At 37.0% G+C, this 25,423-nt stretch overlaps 1 protein-coding gene across 3 annotated transcripts in view; it reads left to right on the plus strand.

The window, feature by feature from the left end:
* CAMK4 (calcium/calmodulin dependent protein kinase IV) overlaps positions 1–25,423 on the plus strand; it is a 261,081-nt gene that overhangs the window by 201,244 nt on the left and 34,414 nt on the right. For all 3 annotated transcript variants that reach the window (XM_025387906.1, XM_025387907.1, XM_025387908.1), the window contains 2 exons: positions 16,908–16,998; positions 19,339–19,413. In XM_025387906.1, coding sequence (XP_025243691.1) covers positions 16,908–16,998; positions 19,339–19,413 — 166 coding nt within the window. The remainder of the gene's footprint in view (positions 1–16,907; positions 16,999–19,338; positions 19,414–25,423) is intronic.

Here is a 25,423-nt window from a genome sequence, read left to right on the forward strand (position 1 = left end):
CTAGTATTATACTGAATGGGAAAAAACTGAAAGCCTTTCCTCTAAGATCTGTAACTCAACAAGGATGCCCACTGTCACCACTGGTATTCACCATAGTACTGGAAGCCTTAGCTAAAGCAATCAGGCAAGAGAAAGATATAAAGATATGTGGCCGGGCGCGGTGGCTCACGCCTGTAATCCCAGCACTTTGGGAGGCCGAGGCGGGTGGATCACAAGGTCAGGAGATCGAGACCATGGTGAAACCCCGTCTCTACTAAAAATAGAAAAAATTAGCCGGGCGCAGCGGCGGGCGCCTGTAGTCCCAGCTACTCGGGAGGCTGAGGCAGGAGAATGGCGTGAACCCGGGAGGCGGAGCTTGCAGTGAGCCGAGATTGCGCCACTGCACTCCAGCCTGGGCAACAGAGCAAGACTCCGTCTCAAAAAAAAAAAAAAAAAAAAAAAAAGATATGCAAAGTGCAAGGGAAGAAGTTAAATTACCCTTGTTTGCTGATGATATGATCTTATATTTGGAAAAAGCCTTAAGACTCCACAAGAAAACTATTAGAACTGAAAAACAAATTGGTTAAGTCGCAGGATACAAAATCAACATACAAAAACCAGTAGCATTTCTATATGCCAACAGTGAACGATGTGATAAAGAAATTTAAAATAATCTCACCTAAAATAGCCACAAATAAAATGACATAGCTGGGAACTTACCCAAGGAAGTGAAAGATCTCTATAATGACAACCGTAAAATACTAATGAAGGAAGTTGAAGAAGACACCAACAAATGGAAAAGTATTTCAAGTCCATGGGTAGGAAGAATCAGTATTCTTAAAATGCCCTTACTACCCAAGGCAATCTACAGATTCAGTGTAATTACTATCAAAATACAAATGACATTCTTTACAAAAATAGAAAAAAACACTCCTAAATTTTATATGGATCCACAAAAGACCCAGCAGAATGGCCAAAGCACTATTCTAAGAAAAAAAAAAAAAAAACACTGGGAGGAATCACATTACCTGACTTCAAGTTGTACTACAGAGCTAGTAACCAAACCAGCACGCTATTGGCATAAAAACAGACACATAGACCAATAGAACAGAACAGAGAACCCAGAATCAAATCTACACACCTACAGTGAGCTCATCTCTAACAAAGGTGCCAATAACATACACTAGGAAAAAGACAGTCTCTTCAATAAATTGTTCTGGGAAAACTGGATATCCATATGCAAAAGAATGAAACTAGACCCCTATGTCTTGCCATATACAAAAATTAAATAAAAACCAATCAAAGACTTAAACCTATGACCTCGAACTATGAAACTACTACAAGAAAACATGGGGAAAATCTCCAGGATATTGGTCTGGTCAAAGACTTTTTGAGCAAAACCCCACAAGCACAGGTAACCAAAGCAAACATGGACACATAGGATTGCATCCAGTTAAAAAGCTTCTGCACAGAAAAGGATACAATCAAGAAAGTGAAGAGACAACCTACAGAATGGGAGAAAACATTTGCAAACTATTCCTATGACAAGGAATTAATAACCAGAATATAAAAGGAGCTCAAACAACTCTATAGGAAAAAAATCTAATAATCTGATAAAAAATGGGCAAAAGATTTGAATAGACATTTCTCAAAAGAAGACATACAGATGGCAAACAGGCATATGAAAAAGTAGTCAGCATCATTGATCATCAGGGAAATGCAAATCCAAACTACAATGAGATATCATCTCACCCAGTTAAAATGGCTTATGTCTAGAAGACAGGAAATAACAAATGCTGGTGAGGATGTCGAGAAAAGGGAACCCTTGTACAATGTTGTTGAGAAGGTAAATTAATACAATAACCATAAAGAACAGTTTGGAGGTTCCTCAAAAAACTAAAAATTGAGCTACGATACGATCCAGCAACCCCACTGTTGGGTATGTACCCTAAAGAAAGGAAATCAGCATACTGAAGAGAGATCTGCACTCCCATGTTTGTTTCGGCACTGTTTACAATAGCAAAGATTTGGAAGCAACCTAAGTGTCTACCAACAGATGACTGGATAAAGAAAATGTGGTACATATACACAACGGTACTATTCAGTCACAAAAAGAATGAGATCCTATTATTTGCAACAAGATGGATAGAATTGGAGATTATTTTGTTAATGAAATAAGTCAGGCACAGAAAAACAAACGTCACATGTTTTCACTTATTTGTATCATCTGAAAATCAAATCAATTGAACTCATGGACATAGAGAGTAGAAGGATGGTTACCAGAGGCTGGGAAGGGTAGTAGGGGGTTGGGGGGAAGTTGGGGATGGTTAGTGGGTGCCAAGAAAAATTAGAAAGAATGAATAAGATCTACTATTTGGTAGCATAATATAGTGATTATAGTAAATAATAACTTAATTGTATATTTTAAAATAACTAACTGTTATTTGTAACTCAAAGGATAAATGCTTGAGGGGATAGATACCCCCATTCTCCATGATGTATCTATTTCACATTGCATGCCTGTATCAAAACGTCTCATGTACCTCATATATATGTGTGTGTGTGTGTATACACACATATATACACACACCTCCAATATACCCACAAAAATTTTTAAAAATTAAAAACTTTTTTAAAATTACAAGAAAAAAACCCAGGAACTTGATATTCTAAAGTCAGTGAAAATAGCTTTCAAAAATGAAGACTTCATCAGACATATATAACCTTGCAGAATTCATCACTAGCAGAACTGCAATGCTAGAGTAAATTCAGTTGTGCACTACAAAACAGAACCAATCAATTTGTGTTATATTTGACTTCCTCATCTGCTGTCCAGGAGCAGATATTGATAGTACCTTAAACAAAGAGCAGAGTTAGTTGAGTTTGCTAACTTGAACACAGAGCCACATAAGGTTATGAACTGGGATAGACTTAGGACATCTATTCTTATCCAAATATATTAGGAGCTGGGCTATCTCAGCTCAAGTATTCCCATCATTTTGTGTATTTAAGAAACATTTATTAAGTACAAATATGTGCTAGACTTCAGAGCGAATTCTAGCCATTCCTTGGTATTTTGTGTCTATTTGTTGATACATACCAGAGATACTCATTTAGCTCATAATTCCAGTCATTCATTCACTCCTTTCATATGTTATTTTTATAAACATTTGTCAAAACTACTAAATACCACATCCTGTGCCTAGATTCTAAGAGCACAGAGATGAGTAAGACAAATCCTGCTTTCAAGGAATATATTTTTACTTTGATAGGTAAGCGCACAAATATGATGACAGCATTAAAGTATTTGACTATGGATAAAAATAACGTCATGGGAGGCGGATAAAATGATTCATTTTGCTTTTGAGACTGGAGGAAGATTTCACAGAGCAGATGGTATTAATCTGGGTTATAAAGTGTTCTAGTTACTGTTGATATGTTCACAAATTATCCTGTTTAGCAAGTTAAAACAACCATTGTCTTATATTCATATATTCTTTGGGTCAGGACTGCTCCATCATCTAGAGTCTAAGACATCTAGAGGCTTAGACATCTAGAGTCTAAGCCAAGAAGACTTAAAGGTTTAAAAGGGCTTGATGATTGAGGAAGGAGTAATCTAGATTTGTATTCATTCCCATGTCTGGAAGTTGGTAACGTCTATCACATGGAACCTCAGCAGGGACTGCTGATTGGAGCACAAGCACTATACTTGATGCAACTATGTTGCCCAGTTTTCTTACAGCATGATAGCCTTGGGATAGTCATACATTTTACAGGACTGCTCAGGGACCCAGAAACGAATATCTAGCAAACAAGATAGAAGCTGCATTGACTATCAAGACCTAACCTTGGAAATCACACATTATTATTTCCCCTGCATTCTGTTGGTTATTAGCAAGTTACAATCCTACCCAGAACCAAGGGAAGGAAAGTTAGACTCCACCTCTGGATGGGGAAGTGGTAAGATTCTGGAAGAGCATGTGGGATGAGTAATCCTATTTCAAGAATCTCTATAAAATACATTTTAAAAGATCATTATTAAGTACATGAAAGATTTGCCCTCTGGAAACCAAGTAGGAATGTGTATAGCATGGCTTAGGAATGGTAAGTAAGGCTTTGTGGCTAATTCATGGCAAGAATTGTCCCAGGATGATGCACAGCCACAAATTGGGGACAAATTTTGAAGGGCCTTTAATTTTCATAATGGAGAAATCAGACTTAAGCTTATAGCTAGTGACTTGTTTTGTTTTTAAATCAATGATTGACATGAGTTAATTTGTGATTTAGAAAGATGACCTCATGTTTGGATGTATGGCAGTGATTAAAAGACAAATGTAATAGTGGCAGCCTGGCACGGTGGCTCACGCCTGTAATCCCAGCACTTTGGGAGGCCCAGCGGGAGGATCATGAGATCAAGAGATTGAGACCACCCTGGTCAACATGGTGAAACCCCGTCTCTACTAAAAATACAAAATTAGCTGGGCATGGTGGCGCACTCCTGTAGTCCCAGCTACTCAGGAGGCTGAGGCAGGAGAATCGCTTGAATCTGGAGGCGGAGGTTGCAGTGAACCGAGATCATGCCACTGCGCTCCAGGCTGGCAACGGAGCGAGACTCCATCTCAAAAATAAAATAAAATAAAATAAAATAGTGCCACTAGAGAATATGAAGGGCCTTACTAAGTAGTGACAATGTAAATGAGAAGAACAGATAGATATGAGACATATTTTGGAGGTAGAATTATGACTGATTGGCCAAGACCAGTGAGGTAAAATGAGGCATTAAGGATGACTCCAAAACAGGTAAGAATGCCTCAGGGGCTCCAAAGCTTGGCTATTTTACCTGAAATAGATTCTTCTGGTCCTGGGATGCTCTGTGGATCATAGTTTAGCACAGATTTCACAGCCGGACAATCCTAATCAGGCCTGTTGAGCTGGTCAAGGGAGACAGTAGTTTCTTATTACTTTTCTCGTATATTCTGTTGATGATTCTTAAGACATCACACAGTAGAGGTCAGTGATAAAGACAATGGTAGTACCTACTAGGTCTCCAAAGCAGACATGACAACAAAATAGGGTATCACGTTGAAGTTCCTACTTAAATTTATGTATACTCATTCTAATTTTTTTGAGAAGAAAAGAGCAAATTCATATAGTTTAATTTTTCTTTCCATCAAGAAAACTGTAGTCAGAATAATGTTTTCTTTCTGTAATAACTGGTTCTTCTTTGTCCTGTTAGATTTTTAAAGAGATTCAAACTTCCTCCTACCAACTCCTGAGACATTATCAATTAACCACACACAGCCCATTGAACACAGCATAGCTGTAATTAAACTAAATTACTATGCAGTAGCTTTCATTACACAATGAAACAGTTTTTGTTAGGACCATAGAGAGAGTTTAATTACATGTCTAGACACCCCCTGAATTCAGAGCAGCAGTCTTTGTCTCTTTAAAAGGGAATTGGAGATTTTGGTTATTGCATTTTTTTTAAAGACTAAATGGTAAGATAAGATTGGAGCTTTTATATTTTTTAATTCCTCATTCTACTTTAATGCGTATTTGCTTTAGGAATCATTTATACATTGGTGAATGTAAATTTTTTCAAGGAAAAACTGCAAATTTTTACTCTTGGTCATATTTGACATAGCTTTTACTTGCACCCCAAAACTCTTTTCTTTCTCCAGTACATTCCAAATATCTAGCCTTATTTTTTAATATATAAAGTATATACTATCATCTAAAGCACAGTCATCTTTCATAATGATATTTTCAGCTTCCTCATCTTGGTGAAAGAGCTCACCTCTTTGCCTGAGAATGGAGTAATTTCTTCATTCATACTCAGTCCTGCCCAATCAGCTTCTCTGGACAATGCAAACAGTTCAGCCTGTCTGTAGGGCCAAGGTCAAGGTCCCCAGGTTCTGCTTGGCCAGAGTGTGCAGACTCGGGAGCTCCCCTTGTTACTTTTTTGCTCCAATCTAATCTCTTCTTTCCCATTACAAAAATTTGCTTGCTGCTGCTTTCTCTGTAATTATAGATCATTTTTGAAAAATTATAGATCATTTTTGAACCTTTTCCCAAGCTTTGAAGTTTTTCCTGAATACCACCTTTACTTCATTAGCCAAGCCTTTCCATAGCCTCCGTTCCTAAAATCTCATCTTTTCTGAAACCTGGGCACATACAGTGGAAATTAGAGAATGAAATAATCATGTTTATCCTCAAACAATCTCAACATCCTCTCAGTTGCCTCACAACATATACTTGTTCTAACCTTATATACAAATAAGTTTTATATGCTGATTTGTTGATTGCAGGCAAATTATTCCAGTTTTCTTTATACACTTTTATGCTGTCAGCATGAATTTTTTCTATTTCTAGACACCTAGCTTTTTCTATTCATTTTTTTGCATAATTTCTAATTTAAAATAATAACCATTCACTTAATAAGGATTTCTACTGAAAACAAAGGTGTTTCATTAAACTCTTAATTGAGTAAATATTTTAGGTCTTGAGTTGAATCTAAGGAAAGTAATGTAGACAAAATGACATTTTCCACCAGTGCCATGTAGTTTATCTTAGAAATACGTACTTAATATAGTTTTATGGCCTGCATATGTGTAAATAGACAGGAAAATAAATTTCGAATCCATGAAAGTATCCGTGTTTCTCCACTCTGACTTAGTTTGTGGAGGAGACTCATGCCACAGTCAGTGTGTTCTTTGTAACCTCTTCTCTTGTCTACTACTCTAACCTGATACCCCAGGATTCCCTACCCAGAGGCTTTCATAATTATCTCACTACCAGCATCCTGTTCTTTTCCCCTATGACATTGCGATCCCAGCAAGTGTTTTCCAGCAAAGTGCTGCTTCATTCTGATACTTCTGAGCCATACCCAAATCCTAAAGCAACAAAGCACACACATAAACCTCAGCTGCAGGGCCGGCAGCAGTCTTGGCCATCTTCATTCTCACTACTGGAGTCTAACAGGATGCCTTCATTTATTAACAGGTGCCTTTGAACTTGCCCACTTCTCACTAGTGTTATTATTATGGCTAGGATCATCACTACTTCTTTAGCCACTTGATTTTTAAGTCAGCACATCAGTTTCACTTTAATACACTGACCAGTACAATTTATGAAAGTTTCAGACACAAAGGGTACTGAAGAGAAAACTAACAAATGAATTTTCAACAGCCTTTCCCCAAACTCCCCTGAGGCAATGCTGTATTGAATATTCAGATCAACTTCAAAGCATGTGAAGAAATTAATTCAGCAATAACTACCAACATAATGCTACTACAGAACAAAAATGAATTAGGTAATGGTTTAAAATGTCATTTGGAAGTTGATACTCTTTCTTCTGATCTCACAGTTAAAATATTCTTATCGGGTTTTGGCCTTTCTCAAAGTCACAAGGTAAATCTCGTTTATCTCACTAATACTCAATAAGCACCACTGAGGTGACTAAGTAGTATTATCTACCAAGAATAGTATATGTTTAATAAGTGCACAGATGCTAAGAGCCGTGCTTCTGCTAAAGATGATGAAGTGGCATTACTGTGGAAGTAGATTGCCACGATGTAAGCACAATATTTTCTATTTTAAAATTTTAACTTCTATTATAAATGAGTAACAACAAATGAATAAATAAAAGGTCTAGATTACTATCACCTTTTGACGATAAGTTTATGATTTAAAAAGTAGAACAATATGTGCATCTATAGGAAAATTGAGTTATTAATCATTCAAAAGCATTTACTGAGTGCATAGTTAGTGTCAGGCTCTGTGAAGGAAATGTAGTATCTGGGGATTCTTTGTCTGTATGGAGTTCTCAGTCCAGTGGAGGAGACATCGTGAATGGAGAGCCTGCAAAGAAACATACGTGCTGTAAAGAAACATAGGAGGCATCAATGAGAGGATGTAAGAGCTGGCACATATGTTAGTTTGGAAGGATAGGTACAGCCTCCCTGAGGAAGTGACATTATAGCTAAGTCCTGAGGATGAGGAGAGCTGGCCAGATGAAGAAGTGTGAATGGGCTCAGTCAGGGAATAGCCAGAGGTGAGAAAGAGATGAAGGATTTTGAAAAACTGAGAGAAAGTCTGTATCAGAGAACAGAACAAGAGAGGGGAGAGTGACAGAATATGAGGCTGGAGAGGAGCACAGGAACCAGATCACCAAGACTTTGAAGGCCAGGATAAAGTCATGGGAAACCATTGAAGACTTTCACAAGGAGAAGAAATGGCCTGATTCCCTGTGCTTTATGTAAAGAATAGTGTGAAAGGTGGCATGCTGAAAATCAAAGCACGTATTTAAGGGGCTGCTATCGCCATCCAGCTGGGGTAGTGCTCACGAAAGAGACAGGGCCATTCTGGAGACATTTTGGAATTACCTAATTGTGAATTGGATATGATGGTAAAGGAGAGAAAGTCAGTTTTTGACTTGAACACTTAAGTTGATGGAGAGATTATGTTTTCAGGTGGAGGAAACGAAGAGGGCAGGGAGGTCGAGAGTGCAGCTATGGACATGATAAAGTTAACGTGCCCACAAGATATCCAACTGGAAATGAGAGAAGGCAGTTGGATAAATGATCTTGGAGCTTAAGAAACAACACTGAATTGGGAATTCTTTTAAGATATTGTCATGGAATGACCTTTAATTCTCAAACTGCTAGCAATGTAATTACCTAGTATGTTTAGTTAATATGAGAATAGACGTAGTTGCCAGCTAAATGTACCCTGTATCTATCATATTCAAATCACATCATTTGTAGCAAATGTGTGGTATTCAGGATAAACAAATATATGAAATGCCTGCCACTTAGAGAAAATTTATTGTAAAAAATTATCCAAGTAATACATAAGTATTATAGTTAAATTTTTTAAAAAAAATTAAAATCATAATTTTTTACATTCATGTATACTCTTTTATGCTATAAAAAGTAGCAGAAGGAAAGAGTAGACAAATGTGCTCAAAGAGTTTACAGCAAAAGAGAAGACTAGGAGAACAAACCCTGTGAACATTCAATTTAGGAAGTAGAGTCAGAAAAATAATCATTTATTTATTCATACACTTAACAAATGTTTATTGGGCATCTACTGAGTGCCCAGCTCCCTTTTAAACTTTAAAGCAAAATTATAGACTGCAGAATTTTGTTTGGCATGTGCATGATTTAACATTTTAGTGGCCAACATTGAAAATTTGGAATTTTACATCAAAAGAATCTTAATTTCTCTCTCGCCTTGAAAAATCAGAAGAGCTAACAACCTGGGGTCTGCATCCCACCTGACCACAGTTGACTGAACTGGAGTAGCCATTGCCTTTTAAAAGGTCATGCTGTCTCCACAAACCGGCACAGTCCCTACAGCTTTCCAATGTCTCCCTTTTGTTTTACTCCATGCCTACCTCCTTCATTCTTTTAGGGTATCTTCCTCCCCGCTTGAGAGTTTGTGATCCCTGCTCAAGAGCTACACAATCAAATACAACATTGCTGCTGCCCTGCATGCTGGAAACTGTGGAAAGATACTGAAGGTTTTAAGCAGGGGAGTGCCTTGTCTAGATCTGTCTACTCTTGTGTCAGTGCGAAGCAGGGACTGGAGGAGGGTAATGCTGGAAATTGGGAAGCTGACAGCTAAGCTGGTTATTAGAGTAATTAAGAGGGAAAACATGCTAGTGGCCTGGCTGGACGCAAGGGCAGTAAGCAGGGAGAGGAGGTGGGGATACACAAGTCACTAAGGAGGGAGAGCCTACACATCAACATGGATTGGGTGTGTCAAATAAAGGAGATGAAGGAATAGGATGAATTCAGGTTTCTGGCTTGGTCAATTGGATGGTATCATTTGTAGGGATTGGGAATACAGGTACAAAAGAAGCAGACTCAGGGTAAACTATGAGTTTAGTTTTAGAAATGTTGAGACTGGAACACCAATGAAACATTCCAATGGAACGTAGAGTAGAAAGTTGAATGGAGTCCAGAGCTACAGAGAAGTTTAGGCAGGCAATAGAGATTTGGGACACAGTGGAATAAGGGACACCTCAATTTGTGGTTTGGATGAGCTCACCCTGGAAACACAGAAAAAGCAGAAGGTCCTAAGCAAGTGGAAGACATGGAGCCTGGGAAGGAGGCTGAAAGAACAGAGGAGTCAGGAAAGCCAGGCTGCTGATGCAAGGAACACTAGCCTATGAGAGTCTGAAGGAGGGACTAGCCAATATAGTCAGATGTGCAACGGGTTGAGAAAAATGAGTCAGAACATGGGTATTGGGTTTGATAAGACAAAAATAAGATTATAGTGTGTTAAAGAAACAAAAATGAGGGGAAACTACATTTTCAGGAAATTGGCTGACTAGAGTAGGAAACAATTGAGTATAGCCAGAGAAAGCTGGGAATATGTGGGTTTGAGAGAATATGGAGGTAGTGGTTGCTTTCTTTTTCTTATTTATTTTTGAAGACCATAGCTCCTAGTCTAGAGCATGCTGACATGATGCAAGGGAAGAAAGAGGAAATGGAGAGGAAGAGGTAAAGAGAAGGCAGGAGACATGGACCTTGACTCAGGAGTTGGGAGGACATGGGATGAGATCCAAGCAGCACTAAGGGATGGCTCTGGAAGAACTACAGGAAATCCCAGGAGAACTGAGCATAAACAAAATAACAGGACTGGAAGTGCAACTGTTTATCAATAAGAAATATTATTTATTTTAGAAATTCTTTGTTATATAGTTGACAGAACTATAGTAAGAATGTTTCAAATCCTAATTACCACAAACTGTTTCTTTTCTAACACCTAAACTTTCTTATTGTAAACTATAAACACATACAGAGAAAATTCAGTACACATTTCACTGAGACCTTTTTAAAGAGTGAAGAAAGACGTAAGTATGACATATTCTATTTATAAGTTATATTGCATCATCTTGGGTAGAAGATTTTTGGCAAATTAAATGAAAAATGCATATAAAATTTCTATTAAAGTAGAAAAGGGAATCAAAAGCCAGGTAAAGAAAGGAAGAGGTAAACATATCCAAACTCGGCTGTTTCTGTAATTGAAACCTCTTTTTCACTGAGATTTTTGGCAGCAGAACAGAAGGGAAAAATATGAATTATAAAGCAAGTATTTTCTGATCAAAGTATCCTTTGATACTTTAGAAAAGAGCAAGTTTTCCAAGTCTCAAAGGGTTTCTAAATGTGATGTATTTTACAAGGTATGTGAAATAGCAATGTTAGAGTCCGAATGGCTACCATTTACACATAGAATATCTATTACATGCTCATAACATACTGAGTACTTACACACCTCTTCACTAATTCCTGCTACAATCTGCAAAGTGGGCATTGCAGATGAGAGAACCAAGGCTTAAAGGATAGATAAATTGTTTAAGGTCACATAGCTAACAAATGATATACTTTGGGCATTGCCAAAGCACCACTCATGAAGTCTTTCTTTAATAATTGTTTCAGAAACAATGCAAAAGAAATCTTAATATACGTATTTCTGTCAACTCATGATCAAGACTGAGGGCAAGATATTTAAACAGAACTTAGCAGAGATATGCCTTTGGCAGCAAATATTGTATTTATTTTATAGTATATACTAAAATATATTAGTCTCTCTCAACTGCTCTGCAGATAAAATTGTATTTGTTGTCTTATGCTTTGTAAAAATATAGTACACTTAAAATTTGAGCAAATAAATTAATTGTGCTTCCATGACTCCTACTATTTCTTTTCCTCCTCTTCCTTATTTTTATTCCTTAAAGTTTTCATTAATTTGTGTACCCCTGTTTATTTGCTTTTGCAATTTCTTTATTAAAGGTTAGCATTTGTCAAGATAACCTTTGGTAGCAGGGTGCTACAATTGTCAGATTTGTTGTTTCTGTCTCCATTAAATTGTTAGACTGACATAGCAGATTTTAAAAATCTTCTCCCCAATTCTTGTTTATGGTTTGTTTTTTCTATTTTTTTGCTTGTCTTTGCTTTACTTTAATTATGATTACATTGAACATATGGTTTATTCTAGAATATCCGGTTACCATGTTTTTATTCTTTCTAGTGCATGTATCTATTTATGTTAATCCCCATGATTTAAATAATCTGTAGCTAAAATCAACAATATCTTGGTAAGAGATGTTTCTCCATGATTAGGTATTTCTTTATTGACTCTATAGATAATATTAATATGATATTATAAAATGTCTTTGCACATTTTCCCATGACTACACAATTTTTAGGAGCATGTTTTTCTCTTTATTTTCTTTTCCTCTTCTCTATGTACAGTGGTCCTGAAGTAATGAGATTAGTACTTAATGATATTAGAAGTGTGTATTTCTTTTAAAATTCAGTTTTAAAATAAAGGGAAGCATATCTATTATTCGGCTCTTTAAACTGATCTTTTTGTGTCTCCAGATGCCCAAGATAGCAGTTTTCAAAGTCTAGTCTAGTTTAGGCATCCCTGGAGGATCCTGATATCCTGTTAGGGGGTTCTGTGATGTCAAAATCATTTTATCATAATAGGAAGGCATCTCAGCTGGAAGCTGTGGCTCTTGCCTATAATCTCAGCACTTTGGGAGGTTGAGACAGGTGGATCACCTGAGATCAGGAGTTAGAGACCAACCTGGCCAACATGGTGAAACCCTGTCTCTACTAAAAATACAAAGAAAATTAGCTGGGCATGGTGGCACGTGCCTGTAGTCCCAGGCACTCAGGAGGCTGAGGCAGAAGAATTGCTTGAACCTGGGAGGCGGAGATTGCAGTAGGCTGAGATCGCGCCACTGCACTCCAGCCTGGGACGCAGACAGACTGCGTCTCAAAAAAACAAAAAACACAAAACAAAACACACACACACACACACACACACATATATATATATATTTATACAGTGAAATCTTCCAGAGGCTACATAGTGCGTGGTTTTATACCAGACAATGCAGAAGTAGATATGAAAGTCTAGCTGTTTTCTGTTAAGCCAGAAATTAATGAAATTTGCAAAACTGAAAGAATAGCACTCTACTAATTTTTTGTTTTAAAAATAGTTATTTTTTTTAGAATGTATATTTTAACACATTTTGAAATATATAAATGTTATATATCTTAAAATATTAAATATATTTAATATATTCAATGTTGTATTTTTAATATTTCAATAAGCAATGTCATGAGCTTACTGCTTTTTCAAAATTAATAGGCATTTTAATTTATTAATTTAATTTTTGCTTTAACTACTAATACAGTAAATCTTGCTTGATATAACTCACATAAACAAAAACTCTTTGGGGTTTCCAACATTTTTTTTGAATATAAAGTGTTATTGAGACCAAAAAGTTTGAGAATGTGTGCTCTAAAAGAGTGTTGATCTTTCTAATGTTTCTATCTTTTTGGGGAAAGAAAAATCATACTTCACATTTTCCTTCTACTTGTCTTCCTGACTTGAGATAATGTAAAGGTTAGAAATTCTATTGGTCAAAGTTTATCAGGGGATGTAAACAAAAATGAAATAGTGACTCCTGACATTTTATCAGTCATATATATTTAAATGCCTCCCCCTACTATATATATACTATATATATATGAATATATCATGACTTTGATAATCTTTCTACAAGTAATGTTTAGCAAATTATCTCTGCATGTCTTTTTAAAAGCCAAGATAATAACCGTTAGCATTTAATTGCTTTGTTTTGTTTTAAAGCTTGTTCCTTTAATAGTGTATAGCTCCTCGTTCTAGTATTTTTCTCTAAACTTTCCTTCTTTTATCCAGTCTAGTTCTCCTTTATGAAGTGCCAAATGATGTTTTCTTTTTTGTTGTTTTTGTTGTTGTTGTTGTTGTTTAACTTGCACTTAGAACACAACCACCTTTTCTTTTCACGAAAGCCAGAACAACATTTAGTGAGGATCTTCATATAATTAATTCTTTGCTAAACAAAACTTACCAGGTAATTTCATTTCTCATTGTTACTGTGTTCCTATGTTTAGCGTCATTTTCTTCTCAACACAATGGAGTTTCTAAATTGGGTAAGATTGGGGGGGGTGGGGAATCAATATGTTCTATTGGTCCCAAACTTTGCAATTCTTAGATTGTTCCAAAGCTACTATATGAGATATTATATCTGTCTTCCCCTTCAAACTCAGCTTATATCAAGATACAGTATCTTCCTTCTTGGGGATACTGCATGTTTTCCCTGGGTATCATTCATGGTCGAGCATGCTCCTCTATCATTCTCTCATTTCTCTTCCTACCTTCATTACCTTTCCTTTCCGGTAACCTCCCCTCTTTTCCTTCGTTGTTATTTTCCTTTTTTCCCCTCACCTTAATCAAGCAAGTAACAAATGTTCATTGAGCATCTCCTCGGGAATTATATAATAGGAAAGCGTATGTGCTCTACAGCCAAATGCCTGAGTCTGAATCCCAGCTCTAATGTCTAGTTGTGATACTGTACAGATTTCTTAGCCTCTATGGGCCTCAGTTTCCTCATTTGGAAAACAGATATGAGATGACTTACTGGTTAGAGCTGTTGTGAAGATAAAATGAGTCAACAGGTATAAGGTATTTAAAATAGATTAGAATACAGTAAGTGTTTAGAACATGTAAGAGCCTCAGGTGCCACTGTCACAACCCTCACACTCTGCTTTCTGTGATGCTAAGGTGGCATCCCCTGGCAGGAAATGCTCCTATGAAGAGTTTTTTCATGGAGACTCACGTCTAATTCGCTCTTGCAGAGTCCATACCAGGCCCATGAGAAATGTACATCCAGCTATTATTTAAGAGTAGCTGAATCTCCCTGAGGCCCTCTCTGCATTCTCCTGCTGCAACTGTCCACTCTTCTTTCCATTTTCATGCATGAGCCAGTTACCTGTTTCCCCAAATTACTAAGTGATCTTGAAGCTGTACCTCCACAACCCCCCTTACTTGGCTTAAGTATAAAGGACTCCTTGCCTTCCCGCACGTGGTAGAAAAGGAGAGAGAGTATAGCACACTGGCAACTTTTTCTCTTAAACCAACAGAAACACGGGCAAATGTTAAGAACAGGAAATTCATGGAAGAGGAAAACTGATTGACCAAGAAGCATATGAAGAGAAGCTCGACTATGCTAGTGAACAGAGAAAGACAAATTAAACCAAACTTAAGGCACAATCTTTGCACTCCAGCTCAGCAAAAGTTAAAAATACAGATTTAGCAAAGATATTAACATATATGCATACGTTGTTTGTGTGAGTGAAAATTGATGGAGGCTTTTAGGAGAGTGATTTTGAAGTGCATGTTAAAATTAAAATGCTGTATGCCTTGACTCCACAACTGGACCTGCTTCCAGTTATCTGTCCTAGAAAAATACCAGCAGAAACACTCAAATATTCAAGTGCTGGAATGTTTATATTATATTACTTGTAACTTTTAAAAAATTGAAAACAACTTGACTGTCCATTAAAAATGAATAAGTAAATTAATTATGATACAAGATGCAAGAATTAAATAGAATACACTAAAGTAATATGAAGGTAAGCCTTCAAAGATATTTTGTTAAACAGAAAAAAAAGCCACCTAAAAATTGTATTAATGATATATTTAAGTAGGAAAGTGGAGGAAACCAGGGATATTGCCTTGTGTATATACATATATAGTCTTTTGTTTTGGTTTGGTTTTTTGTTTTTGTTTTCTTTTGAGACAGGGTCTTGCTCTATCACCCAAGCTGGAGTGCAGTGGCCTGATCATGGCTCACTGAAGCCTTAACCTCCTGGGCTCAAATGATCCTCCCACCTCAGCCTCCAGAGTAGCTAGAACTACAAGGCGTGCACCACCATCCCTGGCTTTGTAAAATTTTTCATAGAGGTGGGCTCTTGTTATGTTGCCCAGACTGGTCTCGAATTCCTGGACTCAAATGATCCTTCCACCTCGGCCCACCGAAGTGCTGGTATTACAGGCATAAGCCAATGTAATACGCAGATGTCCTGAATATTTGACATCTGTAAAGAAATCTGTTCATATAAACAAGTGGCTCTGAACCTAGATTCACTAATGCCTAGAACTTATTTTCTAGGAATGTTTTCAGACATTTTCTAAATGTCTGTTCAGACAATAATTATGAAGTCTTTGCTATATGAGAATGTATTTTCTAGGCATTAGTGAATCTAGCCCGGTGTATATGGACTCATTTGTAAATGCATAGAAAAAGTGTTCAAACAAACTTTTTGGAAAAAAGTGTTTCAAACTGATGAGGGATTACTTTTAAAGTGGGGACTGGAACTGGAACTGGGGGAAGGGAAATCAGGTACGACTTCAGCATTTGCAATGAGAATATGTTGCATATATGCTTATACATGATTTTACAAAATAATTTAAAATACAATAAAATGAGCAGAGTTGCTAGATGTGATCTTTAAGATTCATCTCAAATACAACTTTCAACATCTATATTGACAGTTAGACTTACTAATTCTCAGGAGAGCCTATGAGTGCATCCATCATTTTCAAACGGTATTTGTCTTATTAAGGATAGTTCTCTATAATAACTACTCACATCTAAATGTCTGTTTAGACAATAATTATGAAGTCTTTGCTCTATGAGTTTATAAGATCACACATCCAATTATGCTTGTTAGTTAATAAGCCAGACAAATTTCAATACACAGCACCTTTACATCATTATAATAATTAGCTAATTCCATTTGATATAGTAATATGCATAAAGAGAACTGTAATATTAGCTGAGGAGTAAATATTTCCTTCTGGGAATAGATTCTATACAATTTAAATTGCATTACATTTAGGTAACTATTTGTAAAGTATTATTTAATGTATACAGTTTAAAGCAGATTTATGGTATTTATCATTAAGTCATATGTGTTCTTGAATCACATAACTTATAGTTCTTAAAAGATTAAGTATAGACAGTCAAACCTTAAATAGAATTACACAAATGTTACTTCATTATTTTCCCTCTTTAGTATCTACATGAAAATGGAATTGTCCATCGTGATCTCAAACCAGAGAATCTTCTCTATGCAACTCCAGCCCCAGATGCACCACTCAAAATCGGTGAGAACATTTCTTCTTTTTTTGTGACCCCTTTTTCCAGATTAGAAAAATTATACTGTGTGGAATTTTTAAACATTGCTCCATCCAGTTTTACATCCATTCAGTTTTCCTGAATATTTGACATTTGTAAAGGAATAATATGTTGTTTGGGAAGTTTGTGCTCTTTCCTGGAATGTTTATTTGGAAAATATTGCCTAGAAGTTAGTATTCTGTTGCTGGGCACATGAAGGAATCACAACTTAGAAATGGCAAGGACCATAGGAGATGACCTTGCATTTTGTAAATAAGTTTATAGTGAACAAAATGATGGAAAAAGTAACACTTCTTTTGGAGATATTAACTTTTATTCCACACATTGCTTGGAGCTTAATTTTAGGTAATAAAGAACTTTGACATAAAATGTTTAGCACATATTAGTAAGTCTAGGCTTTGAGTCACTTGTTTATATGAACAGAGATAAATTAAGATCTGTCTTTCTCAAAATGCACTCCACAGAACACTGGGTTCTCAGCAGGGTGGATAAGGGTGGGAGCGATTCACAGAAATGCTATGGCTGATCAAATGAGTTAAGAAATGCCAACTTTAAAAAAGTTAAACAAGATTTTTATTTCTATAGGACTTTCCAGAACCTTAAAACTGTTAACATATAAAATGACATATTATATCATATCCTATGAGACTGTTTTTTTTAACCAATAAGCATTTTGAAAAACTATAAAGATGAACTTTGGGAAATTCTGATCTACCCAAAGAAGTCTTTAATTAGCACTTTAGAAAAAAATAAATATTACTTTCCATGTCTCTTCCAAAGTAAATCTTCATTTCAAAAAATATTATAAACTTTATTTTCAGTGAATTCTCGCTAGTGGAATCTTCATTAAATCCTCTGAAGGGCATTGCTCTTCTGGTGCTGTCCTTATCGTGCTGATCTGCCAAGTTCACTGCATTTACAGATGTTAACACCTTTAACAATTAAGTTGTTTATATCAGGGAAGAGCTCAGATAACATAATGTGCTTTATGAATGCAAGAACCTAAGGAAAAAATCCTGAAAGTCCTGCTGGGCAGCCAGCTTGTTCTCATAATCACTCCTGTAAGGCAGGGGACAGCAGGCAGTTTCCATTTCCTTTCACATCACTTTCAAAGATTTAATCCTTAAAGCAATTTCTTTAAATGGATGGTTAGATACTAATTTAGGCAGGAGAGGTTTTCTTTCTGAAGGGCTTCCTGCTGTTTTCACTGATAAGGATCAGGCACCTGCCAGGAAATGTGGGTTTATCTTTGAAGTCTAAAATGGAATTCATTCTGCACCTGCCTGTCTTGAAGAATGCCCTTGAATGGTTTCCTGATGTTTCTTGAGTGAGAGAGAGAGAGCTCAGCAAATAGATCATAATGGTAGCAACTTTTGATAATCTTTTACCTAGGTAATATTCTGAGAAATAAATAAAAAGGATTCTTACCAAAAAAATCGTATAGTCTTCTTATGAGAGTAAATTCTTATAAGTGAAATACATTGGAGACTGACATGTATTTTCAAGCTGAACATTTTGATATTTCTGTTAATTCTTGTTTCACTGATGAAAGTCTATTTTTTCCTCCTCTCTGTCAATAAATAAAAGATTCTGGATTATATCATTAATTCTGTATTGTCCCTTAGAGTTACTGTTACATAAATTTCAGAATTAACAACATTAGATAAAATATAACTATTGCAACTATTACTTTAAGAAAAAATAGCTTGGCTGGAAGCGGGGTCTCACACCTGTAATCCCAGCACTTTGGGACCGAGGTGGGCGGATCACGAGGTCAGGAGATCGAGACCATCCTGGCTAACACAGTGAAACTCCGTCTCTACTGAAAATACAAAAAAATTAGCCAGGCCTGGTGGCACGTGCCTGTAATCCCAGCTACTCGGGAGGCTGAGGCAAAGAATTGCTTAAACCCAGGAGGCGGAGGTTGCAGTGAGCCAAGATCACGCCACTGCACTCCAGCCTGAGCAACAAAGCAAGACTCCATCTAAAAAACAGACAAACAAAACAAGAAAGAAAGAAAAAAAATGCTTATTTGCTGAAAGCTGGGAATTGTACAGAAGAACAAAGATTAAATATAGATTTATTTGTAAATGTATTTGGAAGTCATATTTTTCTCCAATTTAAAGAAACACATGGATTGTTTTTTTAGCTTCCTCTTGGGTGACTTGTTCCCACCCACCTTGACCCCATCATCAAATACAAAAGAAAACAGATAAATAAATTAGTTTTATTTTTGAATAACAAATATTTTGTCATCTTATAAAAGCTGAGAAGATGTGCTTCATTAAGTTTTTTTCTTGTGTTGTTAGCTGATTTTGGACTCTCCAAAATTGTGGAACATCAAGTGCTCATGAAGACAGTATGTGGAACCCCAGGGTACTGCGGTATGCTCTTTAATAATTATATTTTACCTTTATTGTTATGAAATCTATTTTTGTTTAGCAATCTAATTTTTTAAAATTCCTAATATCTCTATTTATAAACGCTTAAAATGTGTTGTTAGTCTCTATGAGGAAGCCATATATAAATAATTCTCAAATCACTTCTTGTTTTCTATGAGAGGTTCAAGGATGTTGGTTTTAGGGCACTGCCATTAGAATGCCTTTGAGCAGTGGCTACTGTTAGACCCACTGGGCAGCAGAAAGACAATCAGCAAGGAAGAGGGCAAGGAAACCCCATAGCTTGTAGTTGGAATTAAATGCATGAGCCCTTTGTCACTTTTTTTTGCTTTTCCTTGAATGGAGAGTGTGTGTTTAATTCAGATGGCATATAGGACAACAGTGAGAATGGGGTGGTCCCTAGTTCTCTTCATGGCCTGGCCTAGCCTCACTGAGACAAGGACTTCAGGTAAGATTTTCCTACAGGAGTTCTCCAGTCCCTGCAGATGGACCACAACTACATTGAGCTCTTCACATCTTCCCACCTCATCTCCCATATTGGGCTGCAGCCATCACAATCAGAAAGAACAAAGCTTTTGACCCATACTAGCATGAAACCTGCTATTTGCTTCTTGATGATCGAATTAATTTGGCAACAAACGGAAAGCCAATAAAATTTGTAAAAATTATAAAGAATTCCTAAAATTGTTGTGATTAATGAATATGTCACAGATTAATTAAAATTCTAATCTAAATTATAAAGAAAAAAGATAAGATTTCAAGTTATCAATCACAAGATTAGTCATCCTTTTCTCTTGGATCAGATTATTTTTACACAGGCCAGGCATGGTGACTCATGCCTGTAATCCCAGCACTTTGGGAGGCCAAGGTGGATGGATCACTTGAGGTCAGGAGTTCAAGGCTAGCCTGGCTAACATGGTGAAACCCTGTCTCTACTGAAAAAAAAAAAAAAATACAAAAAGGAGCCGTATGTGGTGGCGCACACCTGTAATCCCCAACTCCTCAGGAAGCTGAGGCAGGAGAATTGCTAGAACCCGGGAGGCAGAGGTTGCAGTGAGCCAAGATCACACCACTGCACTCCAGCCTGCGTGACAGAGTGAGACTCTGTCTCTAAAAACAAAAACAAAGAGAATATTTTCACACGAATGTCCTTCATTTCAATTCGTCTCTTCAGTGAACTGTTAATCACCTACTGTGTAGTCAAGCCAGTGTGTAGCACCAGGGAGAAGCATTTCCTGCCCTTAAACCACCCAGGGCTCACAATCTGCAGGAAAACAGACACGTGACCAGGTGCAGTGGCTCACGCCTGTCATCCCAGCACTTTCGGAAGCCGAAGCAGATGGATCACCTGAGGTCAGGAGTTTGGGACCAGCCTGGCCAATATGGTGAAACCCCATCTCTACTAAAATTACAGAAATTAACCAGGCATGGTGGCAGGTGCCTGTAATCCTAGCTACTCGGGAGGCTGAGGCAGGAGAATCGCTTGCATCCGGGAGGTAGAGGTTACAGTGAAGCAAGATTGCGCCATTGCACTCTAGTCTCGGTGACAAGAGAGCAACTCTGTCTCAAAAAAAAAAAAAAAAAAAAGAAAGGAAAAATCCAGAAATGCAAACCGGGTAATCATAGCATCTTAAGAAATACTGTGTTGTGTGTATTGAGAGCCACCATGGACACATAGAAGAAGGGTGATATTTTTAATTATCTGTCTTGTTTTCTATAGCACTTAGATTTGAGGTTACTCCTGCCCCAGAAATAGACAAAGAAGAACTATGCAACTAACCGGTTTTAACAACTTTTGAAATCATAAAAATCAGATTGGCGAAGTGCGATAATATATTCATTGAAGCATATATGCGATTAAATCCGTAGAATTTTAGTGCTGGAAGAAACTTTAAAGTTCATTTATTAGCATTCTTATCTTACTAAGGTTCAGAGACTTTGACTTCCCCAAAATTCCACATCTAGTTGTTAGTGGCTCAGGAATAAGAATCCAGGTATCCAAGGACCTAAAAATCATAGACTTTCCCTGTACAAAATTAATATAGATAAATCAATATGGTTTTATTCATAGAAATATTTGTCAATTATTACTTTTATTTTAAAATCTTCATTTTAATATTGTTTTTTTGAGACAGATCTTGGCCTATAGTAACCTTCACCTCCCAGGTTCAATTGATTCTCATGCCTCAGCCTCCCGAGTAGCTGGAATTCCACCACACCCAGCTAATTTTTTATTTATATTTTTAGTACAGATAGGGTTTCACTATGTTGGCCAGGCTGGTCTCGAACTCCAGGCCAAAAGTGATCCTCCAGCCTCGGCCTCCCAAAGTGCTGGGATTACAGGCATGAGCCACCATGTCCAGCTCATTTTAATTTTTTAAACCTCAGAAGTATTATTTGGCCGGGAACAGTGGCTCACGCCTATAATCTCAGCACTTTGGGAGGCTGAAATGAGAGGATTTCTTGAGGGTCAGAGTTCAAGACCAGCCTGGCCAACATAGCGAAAAAAAAACAACAACATAAAATTAGCTGGGCATGTTGGCATGTACCTGTTGTCTTACTTACTCAGGAGGCTGAGGCAGGAGGATTGCTTGAGCCCAGGAGTTAGAGGCTGCAGTGAGCTATGATTTTACTACTGCATCCCAGCCTGGGCAATAAAAGGAAACCTGGTCTCAGGGAAAAGAAAAAGTACTACTTGGTCAGTGGAAGAAATAAAAATCCAAATAACTATACTCAATATTAACAGCCTCATGCGCATTCTTTTGTACTCTTCTCTATGTCTCCTTGTCCATATAAGCGTTTTATAATATTGCTTTTAATGAGTTAGTGTGAATTCTGGCTGGAGAGGTCTTAGAAGGAGCATTTGAGCTGGACAATGAAGAATGAGTAAGAGTTCAGCAAGTGGGGAAGTGGCCACAGGGCATTCTTTGTCAACGGGTACAGGGAAAGCAAAGTCATGGAGGATTGGCAGCATCTGGTGAGTTTAGGTGCTGTTTGTCACTTTGTCAACTTTGTATGACTAGAACACAGAGTTTTTGGTACAGAGGGCACAAATGGAGTTGGAAAGGTTGGATGGACCATTGTTTAAAGAATCTATTATACATCAGGCTAAGGGATTCAGATTTGACTTGGCAGGTAATGGTGGTCCAGCAAAGCTTTTTAATCAAGGCAATATTTTTAAATCAGGTCTGTATTTTGTAAATATCTTGATGGTAACATTATGATATGTTATGACATGGATTGAAGGAGGAAAGGGATAGAAAGAAAACAGACAAACTAGCTATTGTAAATGCTCTTTTCTAGCGCTCTAATGTCGGAAATCTATACACATGCTGATGTCATTCCTTAGCTTCTTAGCAGATGACATGTTCAATCTACTCTTAAATCTAACCATTTACTTTTTAAAAATATTTAAATATTGTAAAAATACTATTTTAATATATTGTCCTTTTCATAAACAGGCCCTTCATACAAATAATGCCATCTTATAATGGAGCCTTATTTTCTATTATTATTTTCTCTTGCAAATATCCATTTCAGCCCAGGTGGTAAATAATGAGGAAACAGGGAAATAAGAGGTTGAAAGTGACCAAGATAATTCTACCATAGGTAGCGGCTTATCAGGAAAAAGTAGTTTGCCATATTATAAGAAAAGGAAGTGAAAGCAGCAAGGAAGCCTGGCATGGGGTTTGAGAGGTAGACTCCACTTACCTTAGTGAACTATTTTGGGGATTGAGATGGAAAATAAGTGTGTTTTGTTGGCTCTGAGGTGCTAAACATAGAAATGGAATTAGTATTTTATAGGCGGGGGTAGTCTTATAAGTCAAAGACAAGTAAATTCAACATATTTCTTTACCAGAGCAAGATTCCATTTGTATATAAGTAAATATACATATATGTGTTCATACATACTCTTGACCCAAAGGAAATACACTAAAATATTACCTCACAATGGGAGCCAAAGAAGGGGTAGGATTTTAAGGATACGCCTGTGTGTAGTAACGTAGGAAATATTGGGAAACACTTGAGAAGAATAGAAGTCACAGTAATACTAGGGCCCAGGAATAGATAACCTAGAGCAGAGGCAATATCTAGGCTTTTGAATTAAATACAGATTTTACCATAGTTATGAATATTTGTTTCATCTGTCTTATAAAAAATTAGATTGTTAACAGGTAAAGCTAAAACCCTCTCTGAAGATCAGTTCCAGCCCTTTCTTCCCTCACCACAGATAGATACTCTCATCAGTCTGGCATGTATCTTTCTGAGAATAAGTTGGTGGGGAGGAAACTGTCCATTTATAGAAAGAGTTGGAAATGAGAGCCAAGCTCGAGACTGGTGAGAATCATTATGATTCTATAGAAAGCAAAGACTTTACACAGAGACTGTTTTATATTCTTTTATGGCCACAAGAGGAGACAGAGGAGAGCCTCAGGGGAAAAAAAAAAAAAAAGTGTATTAAACTTACACGTCCTAGAGACAGGAGGCACAGCAGGCCACTCAGGGTCATGCAGGAAAGAAGACACCAGGGTGGTCAGGAGACAGAAGACAGGAGAAAGGGAAGGTTTAGGCCACTGCCTTTTGGGGGATTTTCTTGGGAAATGCAAGGCAAGGCAGGGTGAACAGTTTAGGATTGGCTAGTTTGAATAATTTGTGTGGGTTGCCTGGCTCCTGGCCCTGGGATGACTAAGGCAGAGGAATATCCCCTCCTGGGATATTCCTCTGGGGTGTATAGGTCGGATGGATGAGGTGTGGCACTGGACAGGTTCATCGGTATGTGAAAAGGCATACTCCAGCCTGGGCGCTTTCTTTTCTTTCAGAATTAACAAGCCACAGGAGAGGCAGACTCTCGGTAACCAGAAAAGCTTTTTAAGATGTCAAGAACATCATAATATGTATAAAGAAAAATTTTAAATATTTACAATACAGAGACTTTACATTTAACTTGAAAAGGTATCTGACACCTATGTAATTGACAGAGATGAGGCATGAGCTTGTTTCATTGCTTGTTAGGGTGATTATATCCAAGGTCGATTATCCTTAAGTGCACTGTGTCTAGTTTCTACTTTTAATGGAAAGCTTTTCAAATTACATCTTGTGAGAGACTGAGTGTTTATGTTATACCATCTGTCATTTCTCAGGAAGTAAAAAAGGAAAAGCCACCCATTCTGTCTCTTTCATAGAACCTTTGCCCCAGGCTATTAATAACAGAGGGTTCTCCTATAAGTGAATAGCAAAAGAAAAATCACAGATGCTTCATGTTTAAGCAAATACTTGTTATTTCTTGGGAAATGTGCCCAGTCAAAACCAATCTCCAGGCCAGAAAATTAAAATTTATGGTCCAGATAAATGAAATCAATGACTAGTGTTCAAAAATAACCCATGAAGAGTTCAATGTTGAAGGGATTCTCAACATCTTGTAGTTGAGAAAATAAGTAGGTCACACAGACAAAAAAAGAAAAAAATCGATTAGGCCATAGCTCCTAATAAATGTGCTATAATGTAACTATGCAATATTAACTGCCAAAATGTTTTAACTGCTCTAGATATTTAAGGCTTGAAGTCTGTGGATGTTTCAAACCCACCCACGCCAATCCTAGAAAAGGAAAACAAGTTGTTAGAGTAGAAAAGAAACCAATATGTTAAGGGGTTAGTAAAAAAAAAAACCAATTATATCTAATACCAACTATCTAATTTATTCATAAGCTTATGTATGTTCATATTTCATATTCGTACTTGTCTTTATTCAAATTCTATTTTCAGAGTCTAAAAGCTGTTAGGAGTTTGTTTTCTTTTGGCATTTGCCAAGGTCTCATTATTTTCTGAGACAGTCCTACTGGCACAACTCAGAGGAAGTATTAATACATAAAAAATGTCCCATGTGCTAAGCCTCTAAGCATATTTGCTATTTTCAGACTTTAGTAACGGCAAATATATGTCGTGCTTCTATTTAAGCCAAAATGAAGGCTAATTATTAACAACTGAAGAATGAGCT

The sequence above is a fragment of the Theropithecus gelada genome, chromosome 6, assembly GCF_003255815.1.
Source record: "Theropithecus gelada isolate Dixy chromosome 6, Tgel_1.0, whole genome shotgun sequence".
Lineage (NCBI taxonomy): Eukaryota > Metazoa > Chordata > Mammalia > Primates > Cercopithecidae > Theropithecus > Theropithecus gelada.